We start from the raw sequence: 13,305 nt of genomic DNA on the forward strand, positions 1-13,305 counted from the left end.
GACCATCATAAAATCCAAACTTATTAACGGATATTATTGAAACTTAGGAGGTTGTTGACACATGCTAAGGTTGAGTCAGAAAGATATCAATTATTCCATTATTGCAGGGCCGGACTCATTAATCTCCATTTAAAGTGTTCAGGGTAAAAAAAAACACTTTGTATTTCGAATTACAAATAATTGATTAGCTTTTTTGAGAGAAGCTAAATTATGCTTCAATTTTTGGTACCGCTCAAAGTTGTCACATAAACAATTATTTTTTTATGAATTTTTTAATTTGGATAAAGTTCGAAAATTGCAATTTTTTTACCTGAACAGGACAGTCATCTTGTGCAGGTCGAAAATAAATAATTTTCTTGAAAAAGTCACTGAAGGTGAAGAAGATAATAATTTGTTGATAATCTGGGTGGCCACCCCAGACGCGGATTTCACTTTGAGGGAGTAAATGAAGGTATTTTGAAAAAAAAAAATTGGTGATGTGTATAGGGTATACAGAAGCATATTTCAAAATTATTCTTATGTATACTGGGTGTTCGACAACAATGATATAGACCAAAGTTACACTTCTTCCAGTGAAGAGAACAGCTGATGAACAGAATAATCAACTGTTGCGATATTTTAAGAAATAATGGTGATATGATTCGAAAGGCTGTATCCAATTTGAAAATTCGGCAAGAGAAATGTATACAAGCTATTGGTTTTCATTTCGAACCACTTTTGAAATATCGTTGACTCAGCAATTCATTCGTTCCTATTTTTATTTTTATTAGGTACACTTTACTGTATTTCAGTTTTTTTCATTTGTTATTGTTTCGTTATTGAAGTGCTTATTAAAGCTCTGACCTTTTTTGTGAATTTTCTACTAATACATTCGCATTTTATATTCAAACATGACATTTTCAGTTCTCTTCATGGTGAAAAATTCAAATTTTCGAACTTTATCCAAATTCAAAAATTCATAAAAAAATAATTCTTGATGTGACAACTTTGAGTGATACCGAGAATTGAAGCATAATTCAGCTTCTTCCTAAAGAACGAATCAATTATTTGTCATTTGAAATACAAAGTGTTTTTTTTTGCCCTGAACACTTTAAATGAATATTAATGAGTCCGGCCCTGGAATAATGAAATAATTGATATATTTCTGACTTGACCTTAGCATGTGTCAATAACCTCCCAAGTTTCAATAATATCCGTCAATAAGTTTGGATTTTATGATGGTCTAAGTATTTCCATGAAGTTGGAAAATCACCCTGTAGCTTTCTAGGGAAATCCAGAAATTAATTTTTTATAGTCAATCCGTAACCAGCTAGTCTAACTCTATCTCTGGTAAGAGTATGTACAGTTATTCCCCGGACACCCTGTATATTAATACCTATAGGGAAGCTTGCCATCTATTGGTCGACAAGTGGAGAATAAATTTTTTTTTTATGTTGAAAATAAATTGATTATTTATTAACTATATATTTTTGGGAAAAAAAGGTTCAGACTGAGATAACAAAACGATATTCATTTCTATCAAATAAACAATATTTGGACCAAATAAATTAGGCCTCAATAAATTTCTCATTATACCTTATGTTTCCGCTTTGCCATATTTTAGAATTGTGTTTCAACCTGTTGCATAATTTGCGAATTCATGAATGATAGAATCTTCCTAAATGGCCACCATCTGATGCCAAACTGTATATCCAGGGCCGCGCCTAGCCAAAGATGCGCCCCTGGGCGAATAATATAAATCCGCCCCTTTTTGTTATTTCTTAGATTGACATTGTAAATAACAATAAATTGAAAAAATTTGAAATTTTTCAACACGCTTCCGTTTTTCCATTCCGTTTTAGAAACAAGATGGTTTTTTCTCCTCTTTTGACATTTGTAAGTATTCTTCGGATAAAAACAAATCCTCTTTTTTTCTAACGAGGTAGGAGGTCGGCAAGTGTTTTTTGTCGAAAAAAACGACCTGAATGATTCTCATACTCATTCTGATTCTCTGATTCTTATACTCATTCATTGAATTGATGTGGCCGATACTTGACTAAAATCCATAGTTGAAATTAACACAGATTATATGATTTTCACAAATTGAGTTTTAAACCACGACACATGTTTTGCTAACACAATATTCACCCACCTGAAGATGCTATTGTGATAGCGAAACACGTGTCGTGGTTTGAAACTCAATTTGTGAAAATCGTATACTCATTCATTCTGAATGAACCAATTACTCTCCTCAAATTATTCTGACAGCGACAAGGCTTTTTTCTAATTTTGACATACAAAGTGACACTTTTTGAAACTCATTGACGTTTTGAAACGTTTCACTTTTCGCAACCAGTTACGCAAAATATTTCGTAACTGATGATTAAACGATACTTGCTTTCATATTAACGTTGTGAAAAATTGAATTATTTCCGTCACTAGACAATTTTGAAGGAATCTCCGAGAAAAGCTTTTAAGGACATTTTTCATACTTTTAATTTGAATTTATAACAAAATCATATTCAAAATTAGAAAAAATATTGTGTGAATCACATTGTGAAACACTATTTTTCGTATTTCGCGTTTTTTTGCGCTCATTACGAAAAATAATTCTTTTCCCAACTAGTTGCACAAATTATTAATTCACCACTATTAACCAGTAGGAAATATTCTTATTCAGTGGTGAAAAAACAATATGTTATATGAAATTTGGCTGCGGCACGCATGGAAATTCTAAATCAGAACTGCACCATAAATATTAAAAAAATATATATCATCTTAATGTTATTACGGCAGTACGATAGTAGAATGAATGATGAATCTATAATTCACCTTAATTGAGTCTCAGTGTATACCACGATTTGCAGTTAAAAATCTAAGAAGGATTCACGATGCACTTTTTCTTGCAAATAACGTACGTCTGTTTGGCATCAGGGGCGGAATTTTGAGTTTGGACTAGAAAACTTCTCGTGTAAAAAAGTTCATAGCATCAAATGAATATCTAGTCGGACGCAAATGCACAAATTTATCTAATATCCGAAATCATTAAAGGCGCCGCCGTCCTATCATAATCCTAAATATAACTGTCACGGTAGTGGACACTTTTTTATTACAACTTATTAAGGATATAACTTATCAAGTTTGTCGGCATTCTCTTTTATGAGCGTTATCTCATCACCGATCGGTTTTTGGTTTCGAGACGGCTTCTTTGATATTTCTGAAAGGATTTTTATTTTCAATTCTCCAATACAATCACATCGTTGTTTTCTGAAAGGGGTGCAAGATACAACCAAGTTTCCATATTCTTATTCTATAGAAATATACGAGGGGCTCATAAATTTTCGAGATTCATATTATTTTATGCATTAATTATCAAAAAGTAATTTTCGAATTTCATTATAATTGTGCGAAATTTATTTCTGGAATATGATCCATGAAAGACCGTTATGCGACCGGGTCGCCTGAGGCGCCCCTATAGACTCGGCGCCCCTGGGCCTTGCCCATTCTGTCCCTGAGGGCGGCGCGGCCCTGTGTATATCGAGTGTTTTATATAATATACTATATAGAGGTAGGGGATATCTGTCTCAATGAACCATTTATGATGCAGGTACACCATGAAAAGATAATAGACATGAAGAAGCGGCAGGGGAAGTGGATTTTCTGAAACTCAAAGGTTAATTTGGCAGAATTTTTTTTCTGAGTTTAAGTCCACATCATTCATTTTAAAATATCGTAAAGTATATATGGAAAGTCTTTGATTGAGATTTAAATTTTTTCATTTTTCTTTTTATTATTCGCGTTGAAAACTGATATGCTGGTTCAAACTGAATGATGTATATACTATATTTTACTACTCAAGTGCCGGGTAAAGTACCCTTGTCTTCAGTATAAGTTTTTAAGTTCCAGAGTGCGGAATATTCTCCAGAGTGTGGTTTCGGTCTATCCGTGAGTTAGGTGTGCCCTGAAGATTGGAATATTTGAATTCCTGAACGTAAAAGACTATTTGGGAGCCAAAATTTTGCAGTAAGTAACAATTATTCTCACTATAATAAATCAATATTTTCAATTTTTTATATATTGTTCGCTATTTGAAAGCAATCTTTTCCATTTCTAATTAAATTTGTCGGTTCTGTTGCTAATTTTACCTTTCATTGTAGTACCTACCTATCCAAGGGGGATTTCACGCTAGCAATATTTCATACTATTTTTAATTAGTTTACATCTCATTAAATTTTGTGAAGTTAGAAGGTAGTACCGAATCGAACTATTTTCACATTTTCTCATTTCCATTCTCTAAACTCCAGAAATAAATATTTCTTTTCATGAGTACCGATTTCTACAGAAAAAATATTGTTTCAAATGTTCAGAAAAAAAGCACTTCGGTTTGACGTCAAGGTGAGAGACCATTTATGACATGTATCATCAAAAATCATTAAATTGTATGAGCCAATATTGTCTCCAGGATCAATCAGTTTTCTACCATACCGCAATTTCATATCAACACTGGGCGATGAATAATATTCAGTGAACGACATTTTCTCAGTATATGGAGGAGTATTTGTGTGCACCTCAGTTAAAATGGCGGTCTTATCAGCTAATCCGAAATACCCTGTGACAATGTGTCTTCCTGATTACGGGTTTTATCTGAATTATATTTGATTTTCTTTGTGTTTTTCGAAAGAAATGTCAAACTAGAATATTTTCTGAGTTGCAAAACTTGATGGAGCATGGAATTTTTCATTTTTGTTGATAAGAATCCCAGGAAATTATGAAGAGACCGCAGATAAAACCAGATTTCTTGTGTCCATGCCAATGAGATACCGCCACTACATGTGGGTTAAACCTGGTAGTTTCGTCATAATACAACCTATTCAGGAAGGTGTTAAGGTCAAAGGTGAAATTGTTAGAGTTTTGATCACCCAACATATAAAGTATTTCAAGGAAGACAAAATATGGCCTGCTGCGTTCTATGAAAAACCAGAATTGGAGGAAAGTGATGATGATAACGACGATGATATCCCAAGGAATAGTAACAGAGTACAAGCAATGATCGAAATCTCCAGTGGCAATGATTCTAGTGAAGATGATCCCAGTGACAGTGATCAAAGCGACGATGATAGTGTTGGTGAAACGTAATCACTTTGGCAATTAGTATTTTGAATTGTAAAAATGTAAATAAATTAGGAACTTTTCAATAAATATTACCCTTAAAATCTACAGATTTGAGGTTTTTCATTTCAATATGAATCCCGTCGTTTTCAGTTCGTCCTAGAATAAGTAATGAAATATAGGCAGCAAATTTTTGACATTTTTCATTAATCGATGTAGGTATATCGTTGGATTGATGGCCACTTGTTGCTGAATCAAAAAAAAAATTAGTCTCAAAAGGTTCAAAACTACATAGTATTTTATTGTTGAAACGTTTGCTGTAAGTTTCTGATAGAATGGTTATTATTGCTTTCAACTAGATCACGTTGATATATCTGATATCTTCCAGAAAAACAGTAGATAAAAAATACCGTACTAAATAATTTTATTCAAATTATTATTGGTATTGAAATTGACATATTTCATATTTCTTTTAATTTTTGCAATGGCTTCTGATGTTGTTTCAAGAATACTATAATACTTATTGTCATTTCATCAACTGAGGGTGTCAGAAGGCAAGGGGTATAAGTACAAAAAAATTTATTGAGATATTTTAATTTGTTAAATTTTTACCCAAGAACAATCCTAGCAACTGGAAATCCATGAGTTATACAGCACACATTATTTATTTTGAGCATTATTTTGCTTTCCGGGCCGTAGTTTGTTACAGAGTTGTTGAACATGCAACTTTCGAAAAAAAATTTTTTTTTTCAGATAGGATCCAAGTTTACTTGGATCATTGAAGCTCTAAAAAACTGTTAAAATATGATGAGTAGTAATATTTCTTTTTGATAAATTACAACACTAAGACTTGTCGAATGTATATACAAATCTGCATGTGCATTAATATTTTACTCGAGTATAACATCGATGTAGATTCAGATTTGTAGTAAAACAAGAAGAAGAATTGTATAAAACACCCTTTCAACACAATTTAAAATTTCACTACCATCAAAATATAGGTAGTTGTCCAGCCAATATAATGATAATAATGCACATGCACTCAAAGTAGGACCAAGTTGAATGTTCAGCATGCATATACAGTCATAGTTATCCATACCTAAAAAATAAATTAAATGAGTATAAGTTAATCTGCTAAGTGTATATATAGTATTTATAGTTCCTTCTTTTGGACTTGGCTATTCGATATTGGACTGAAGGCTTCTCCAACTCTCAGATAATAAAAATTGAATAGAAAGTAACTATGCATAAAGAAAAACATAAAAATGAAGATATGCTTATGTTGATGACAAACATCTCAGTTAAATTCTATTCAAACAGGCCAGAGTTCTAGAAATTTAGAGAAGAGTGGTTCCGAAAAGAATATACATACCTCTTTCAATTACAGATCCGATAACATTCACAGACTCTAAATGGTCCTTTGAATCATCGAAAAAATTGTGCGGCACAGTTGGAAAATTTATTGCACCATAATTAGGTACCTACCATTTTTGTATACAGGTCTCTAAACTTGTCAGATTATTGTTTATTTCCCTCAAGAATTGAGGCTTCCATAGAATTTGTATTCGAAGAAATTTCATGATGTATACATAATCCTTCGATAATAATGCGCATTTATGATGATTAAACACTGGGCTAATGTCAGGTAAAATAGTGTAAATGTAGTAAAATAGTTGGTGTAAAAATAAATTCGGTATATCAAGAATCTGCAGAACTGACTAAATATAAAATTGATGAAAATTTTACACGTACAGGATGTCCGACTCAAATTGTCTCTATACCTTATTGTGGAAACTAAAGGAGCTAGAAGAAAAAGTTTATTACAAAAATTGAATTTGAGAATCGAGGCTATATTGGACTATGTATACTGGTAAAAGGGGGAATTAAGCCCAGTTGAATTTTGTCGACGTTTCGGACATTTATTGTTTGATCACATACAAAACAATTGGGTTGTCCTTAATCCCCACATAGCAAAGGATATTTGTCAAATACCTATGAAATATTTGTAAGCAAGATTTTGAATATTTAATAAATCTTTCACTGAAATATTCGTGAAATAAAGTTATGTCCTACTTTTTCTCACATTGAAATATTTCATGAAAAATTTTGTCTAGATATTCGAAATATTTTCAGAAACATTGCATGTAAATTTTTCAAATATCTATGAAATATTTGTAAGCAAGATTCTGAATATTTAATAAATCTTTCACTGAAATATTCGTGAAATAAAGTTATGTCCTACTTTTTCTCACATTGAAATGTTTCATGAAAAATTTTGTCTAGATATTCGAAATATTTTCAGAAACATTGCATGTAAATTTTTCAAATATTTATGAAATATTTGTAAGCAAGATTCTGAATATTTAATAAATCTTTCACTGAAATATTCATGAAATAAAGTTATGTCCTACTTTTTCTCACATTGAAATGTTTCATGAAAAATTTTGTCTAGATATTCGAAATATTTTCAGAAACATTGCATGACGATTCTTCTGAAGATTTCAATCATATTACAGATATTGTTGCTTCAAAGGGACGGTGAAATATTTCTGCAAGATAAGCTTGAGATGGTGGAAATATTTTTTCAAATATTCACGAGTGGTTTTCACAATATTCCAATGAAGGGCACTGAAATCTTTCGAAATATATTTCTTCAATATTTGTTAAGTTGATAATGACTCATAAAATATTGAGGAAACTCCTTTCATCTGTATTTCAATGATCGTAAATGATACTCTGAAATCTTTCTACAAGATTTGTATGGAATAACAAGAAATATTTCCGAGAAAATGTGAGACAAGTTTTCAATATTGCAAATGTCTTAGAATATTCCAGCCATACCTGTATTCTGCGAAATATTGTTAGAAACTTTCACAAAATAATGAATTATTGCTGAAAAATTTCAAAACAATTGCAATGTTGAAAACTTTTCTCACTTTTTTTGAGAAATATTTCCTGTTATTCCAAACAAATCTTGCGAGAATATTTTCAGGCAGATTTCAGAGTATAATTTTTGACCATTGAAACATTCAAACGCATTTCCTGGAAATAATATATGCATAAGGTTTTTCATCTGAATTAAGTAGTTGCAAATCAGTGAAAATTTTTTTATTGGAATCTATTCATCATCTTAACACCATTCATCTCTCAATCTTCCTGTATATCTTCCGGCATGACCAGGGAGAATACCCGTCGACCACTACTGGCATTCCTGAAATGAATATATTTTTATAATACTTTAGAATCACAAAGCTTCATATAATTTAAAAATTGAAGTTATGTAAATTCATTCTTGTATGAATGAATAAGGTAAAAAATTTGATAAAACATATACTTTCTTCTTGAAGGGTTTAAAAATGTAAGTAAATGGGATATTTCTATTATTGAAAAGATGGAAAAAAATTCATGTTTTTGATACCAAGTATCGGGAACAACAAAAAGATTTCTTCTGTCATGAAGGTGGACAGAAAAAAAACATGAATAATCTCAGGAAATAGTAAAATTCTTTAGCTTACTTCTTATTTCTTTCAGCCCTCGTTTTTGAGTTGTCCAACCACATACGAATGCTGGTAATGATTTCTGCATCTGTGATCTTGTCATTAACTGTTCTTACGGCAACTGTAAAACAGATAAGAGCTTTATTATCATAGTGAAATTATATAATTTGAATAAATAAATATTCACAAAAGTAATCATTTGAAAAGATTGATGAATTGAATTTTTCTTTCATAAAAAAGTGAACAAATGTGAAAACGTATCACTTTCATTATGTCATAATCACTTTACATGGAAGAAAGAAAAAATTTTATATGGAATAGTGAGAAATTTAAGTTTTTATGTTATGCACTAAGTGCAGGAGTGTAGGAAGATAGCATTGTTTCTTATACTTACAGAAAATACAGGAGCATAAAAGCAATTCTTGAAATTTGCCTTTTTTCTTCTGCCCGTAAAAGCTGTAATGGGATGCAAGATCATTTGTCACCACAGATCCTAATATATTATAAATTAAGTCATGTGCACTGCTTCCGCCCTTGCTTTTCATGAAATGAACCTGTGAAGTAAATCAAGTTCTTGGTAAGTAAGAAAAATTTATTCTTAAGATCTATATTTCAAGGAGGGTAATAACGTTTCTACCCGAATACAAGCATATATTTCTGTTTTGATTCCTTAAATGTCAGAAAAAGCTTTAGAATTATCTGAACTTTGGCTACAAAAACAATTATCATAATTAACTTTTTACCCCAAGCGGTTCATCCATAACTTCAAAAATGATCTCAAGGCAATTAAACTAAAATACTGTTGCATAGGTATGATTTTTCTTAACAGCTGAAGTATGTCCAAAATGAGTTGAAAATAATTCATTCAACTTACTCTTCAAAGCAGAATTTTTTTAGTTATAGAATTAATGAAGGTAGAAAAGGTAATTAAAAAATAAATAACTCACCACATCATTGAAAATATTCCGTTTTTTCAAATCGTTTTCCATTATTTCCAATTTTTCTTTAGAATCTATCGGAAAACGTTTGACTATAGCGTCGTTCACCATAAAACTTGAAGTAACACTAGCTACTGTATTATTTATGAGGCCGCGACTTTCTAACTGCCTCAGTCTTCCTTCTAGTCTGTCCTGCTTCATGCTCAATGCATGAATACTGGTCATTATTTTTTTCAACATACCTACAAAGAATACTATGCTCACTATCTCACTAAGAAAAGCTAATTTATAAATTCACTATTCAAGGGATAGTCAAGGCGATAAAGAGAGAGATTCTACCTAGAGACCTGCACTTGAATGCCTCATGTATTTTAGTATACCATAGGTATACTATACCATACTACTATACTACACATGTGTAGTGTTCATGCACATGTAAGTCTTATATTAGCTACTTATATTTACCATGCATGGAGAAGAGTATATCCCTTTCTGAATTTAGTTGCTCATCTATCTGAGTATCTGCAACTGTGGGCCCATTTTGAACTTGAGGTGACATACACAATGAAAGAGATGAAGGCAATGATTTAGAGGTGTTTTCATCTGTATTTTTTAATGTTTCATCGTGTTCATCAGTTTCACTGTCTCTTGAATCTATCGAAATACTTTTATTTCTGTTCTCGAAAAAACTTGTTTTTCCCCTTGACTTGGGAATTTTGATTCTCTCAACATCACTCTCACTACTTGGTACATCTGAATCAGCCTTCATTTCAGCGTCTGCAACAGCTCCACTGTAATCTCCTACAAGAATACACATTGCATACGAATAAAAACGACAAAAAAGTGGCAGAAAATAGGACCAAGAAATAGATGGTAACGTTTATTCACATTCGTGGCGACGTTTCGCAAAGGTGTCCCTCCGCTTCTTCAGGCCTACAATTTATTAAGAGGAATATTTACATGGTATACATCAATCTGGATTGATGAGTAGATATTGTACATGGTAGTTTGAGTTATACTATTGTAGAGTTCTTTTAAGAAAGCTGGCCTGCCGTTTTTCTGTTTCCGAGTTATATTAATGGTTTTCTTGATCCTCTTCATCCTGACGTAATGTTTAACTTTTGCTTAAGTTGATACATGTTTTTGGTGAGTTAGTTGATGATTTTTGGTGAACTGTATACCATGTTAATACTACTTTTAATAAATTGCAGGCCTGAAGAAGCGGAGGGACACCTTTGCAAAACGTCGCCACGAATGTAAATAAACGTTACCATCTATTTCTTTGTCCTATTTCCTGCCACATTTTGAATTGAATTTTGAATGATTAGTGGTTGATTCAATTATCTGATAATTTTTTTACTGAAATCTTACCAAGACCTTGATAAGAAATTTTCTTTCTTCTTGCCCTGGATTTTTTCATTTTTTCAGCATCGCTACCTCCACTTAGTTCATCTAAATTAGCTTTGATTTCAGCCACAGCTTCAACATAATCATCTACAACAAATTTAACATATGAAATTTCAATAAGAATCGAGATTGAAATAACTTCCGGAATTCCATTTAATTTGTTCGTAGGGAAAGAAAAAAAATAATTCAAACCCCATTGCGATGTTCAAATTAAGGAACATGTATTAGTTAGTTTAGAAATATCAACCTTTGCTTTTTATAAAATCAACTTGATAGTCTTCCCAATCCTCTGAGGGATCTTCCAGTTGTAAAATAGCTCTTCGAATTTTCTCCGTATTTTTGTAAGGTGGCCACAATAGAGTTGAATTATTATTCATCATCCATTTACTTGGAACCACTCTTTTTTCATTATTCTCGTCTACAATGATTGCGTATTTCTTCATTGTTATCAGTAACTATAAAAAAACATAATCATTATTAAAAAAATTACATGAAGATAGATTCCACCTCAAATATTTCACAATACTATGTTAAGTTTATTTTAAGAAAAAAATTACCATCAAGCTAAAAATTTTCACTTTACATATATCCGATACTTACGGAGTGTGTCATGGATAAGTTTGATAAATAAAACTAAAGAAACTGAACATCAAACTACCACAAAAGTAGTTTTTGTAATAGCGAAACACCTTTAAAGGTACCTCCACACCACTATAGTGGTGTGGAGGGTATTCCTTTCATAAGTAGTGGCAACAAAACTTATCGGTAGTAAAAATGATGTAGTTCAGTTTCTTTTGTTTAATTATGGATTTTCACCAAGGGCAATTCAATATTGAATAAATTTAGTAAAGTTTGCATTGAACTTGAGTTCATCAAAGACCGCGACTATATACAAACAATTGGAAAATGTTTTCAGAGCAGCTATAATACTTTGTTACATCACAAATATAGGTACAGCAGCCTTAAATCCTAAGCGATAAAAATTTTAAAATACAAAAAAAAAGCAGTAGCATTATTCAAATATCAGAAGGTAACCAAGCCAAAATACAGCCACTTTTTAATGTTACATTTGTGGTGTAGGAGAATAGAAGAGTCACCCCTAGGAAATATAAGCCAAATTCGTTAGCTTTAGCTCAGAGGGAGAGGACTTACTTTGTAAAAAAAATTGATGTACAGCAACTAATTTCTGAATACTAAAAATTTAATTATTTTTCTACACCAAAAATGTGATGAAAGAAAAAACTTAGGCCTTACGCATATGATTGATTTTTTTTCACTTCTAGAGCTACAAGCTAAAAAATTTGATTGATGTCACCACGCATCTACCAATGGAGATAACATTGAAATTACAACAAGAATTTGACATTTTTCTCATTTATTATGGATTGTGGTATGTATAATAGGAAATGTTATGAATTCTGTAACACCAGGAATTTTGAAAATTTTTGCATAAATCATTTCACAAGGCCAATCCTCAATAATATCACTTTCCTTAACCCTATTAATGCATAATACACCACTAGAAAAATTTCCGACAGTATAGAGATCGTTTACTTTGCAATACTTTTGGCCGATCAAATATAATATTCCATCACTTTTACCTATGTTTAATACATTGACAACAGTACCATCAACGAGCAGAACAAAATTATTTCTATCGTCTTTGATATTTATATTCCACGAATTCATTTTCAACTGTTTGAATTGTTCATCAAACCTACGGTGATCCGTAACAATTCCGTTGAAGTGCACTTTATAGGCTTCAACTGTATTATTGTTCAAGATTGGGAGACTCCTTATTACTAATATATTTTCATATTCCACAAGTCTTCTTGATATTTGTTGCAATGGCTTATGGCCTTTCCTAACTAATTTTTTTAACGAACAAATAAAATTTTCGAATGGAAATGAGCTGAAAGAATCTAAAGGTCCATATTTACGAACATCTTTAGATAAGTGTATCAAATTATGAATATTGAATGATACATTTTCGGCACCGTATATTCTTTGAAAACCGATTACATATTCCAGTAATAGAGATTCAGCGTAAGCTATATTATCATTATTTTTCACTAACTTTGGATTAGATAATATAGTAATGGCCACGTGGAGCATTAGGAAATTAAAATAAACGTTTGACGGTAGAACGTCCTGCAAAATAACTGGTCCAAAATATAATAAAAAATGCCTGAATTCCGTAGCCTTCCAAAGCTTCCAAAACTTCAAAGATCTGGACCGTCTGTTAAATTCAAATGGTAAGTGGTGTTTCAAATTTTCCAACCTTTCCGAAATTATGTTGATCTGTGAAGCGGATAACTTATAATTTTTATTTCCCCTTCCCTTTTCTCCTAACCAAAGTCTGATTTTCTGTTTCA

The 13,305-nt window shown here is 31.7% G+C and overlaps 3 protein-coding genes across 3 annotated transcripts in view; 2 read left to right on the forward strand and 1 right to left on the reverse strand.

Moving 5' to 3' along the window:
- Nucleotides 1-4,809: 4,809 nt before the first annotated feature.
- On the forward strand, nt 4,810-5,115 carry LOC123313180 (probable RNA-binding protein EIF1AD). Its single transcript, XM_044897929.1, has one exon. The coding sequence runs from the start codon at nt 4,810-4,812 to the stop codon at nt 5,113-5,115; it is 306 nt and encodes a 101-aa protein (XP_044753864.1).
- Nucleotides 5,116-6,348: 1,233 nt separating this feature from the next.
- Nucleotides 6,349-13,305, forward strand: part of LOC123314348 (probable RNA-binding protein EIF1AD) — a 30,930-nt gene continuing 23,973 nt past the window's right edge. Inside the window, exon 1 of the mRNA XM_044899598.1 lies at nt 6,349-6,565. The gene's annotated coding sequence lies outside the window, so the exon portion shown is untranslated. The remainder of the gene's footprint in view (nt 6,566-13,305) is intronic.
- LOC123313185 lies at nt 8,236-11,572 on the reverse strand. Its single transcript, XM_044897935.1, has 7 exons — nt 11,178-11,572; nt 10,895-11,017; nt 9,989-10,324; nt 9,533-9,765; nt 8,980-9,139; nt 8,604-8,706; nt 8,236-8,299 (listed from the first exon to the last, which is right to left on the reverse strand). Exons 1-7 carry the CDS (start codon nt 11,371-11,373, stop codon nt 8,236-8,238), a joined length of 1,215 nt encoding a protein of 404 aa, XP_044753870.1. The 5' UTR covers nt 11,374-11,572.

This window comes from Coccinella septempunctata, chromosome 5, assembly GCF_907165205.1.
Source record: "Coccinella septempunctata chromosome 5, icCocSept1.1, whole genome shotgun sequence".
In the NCBI taxonomy this organism is placed as follows: domain Eukaryota; kingdom Metazoa; phylum Arthropoda; class Insecta; order Coleoptera; family Coccinellidae; genus Coccinella; species Coccinella septempunctata.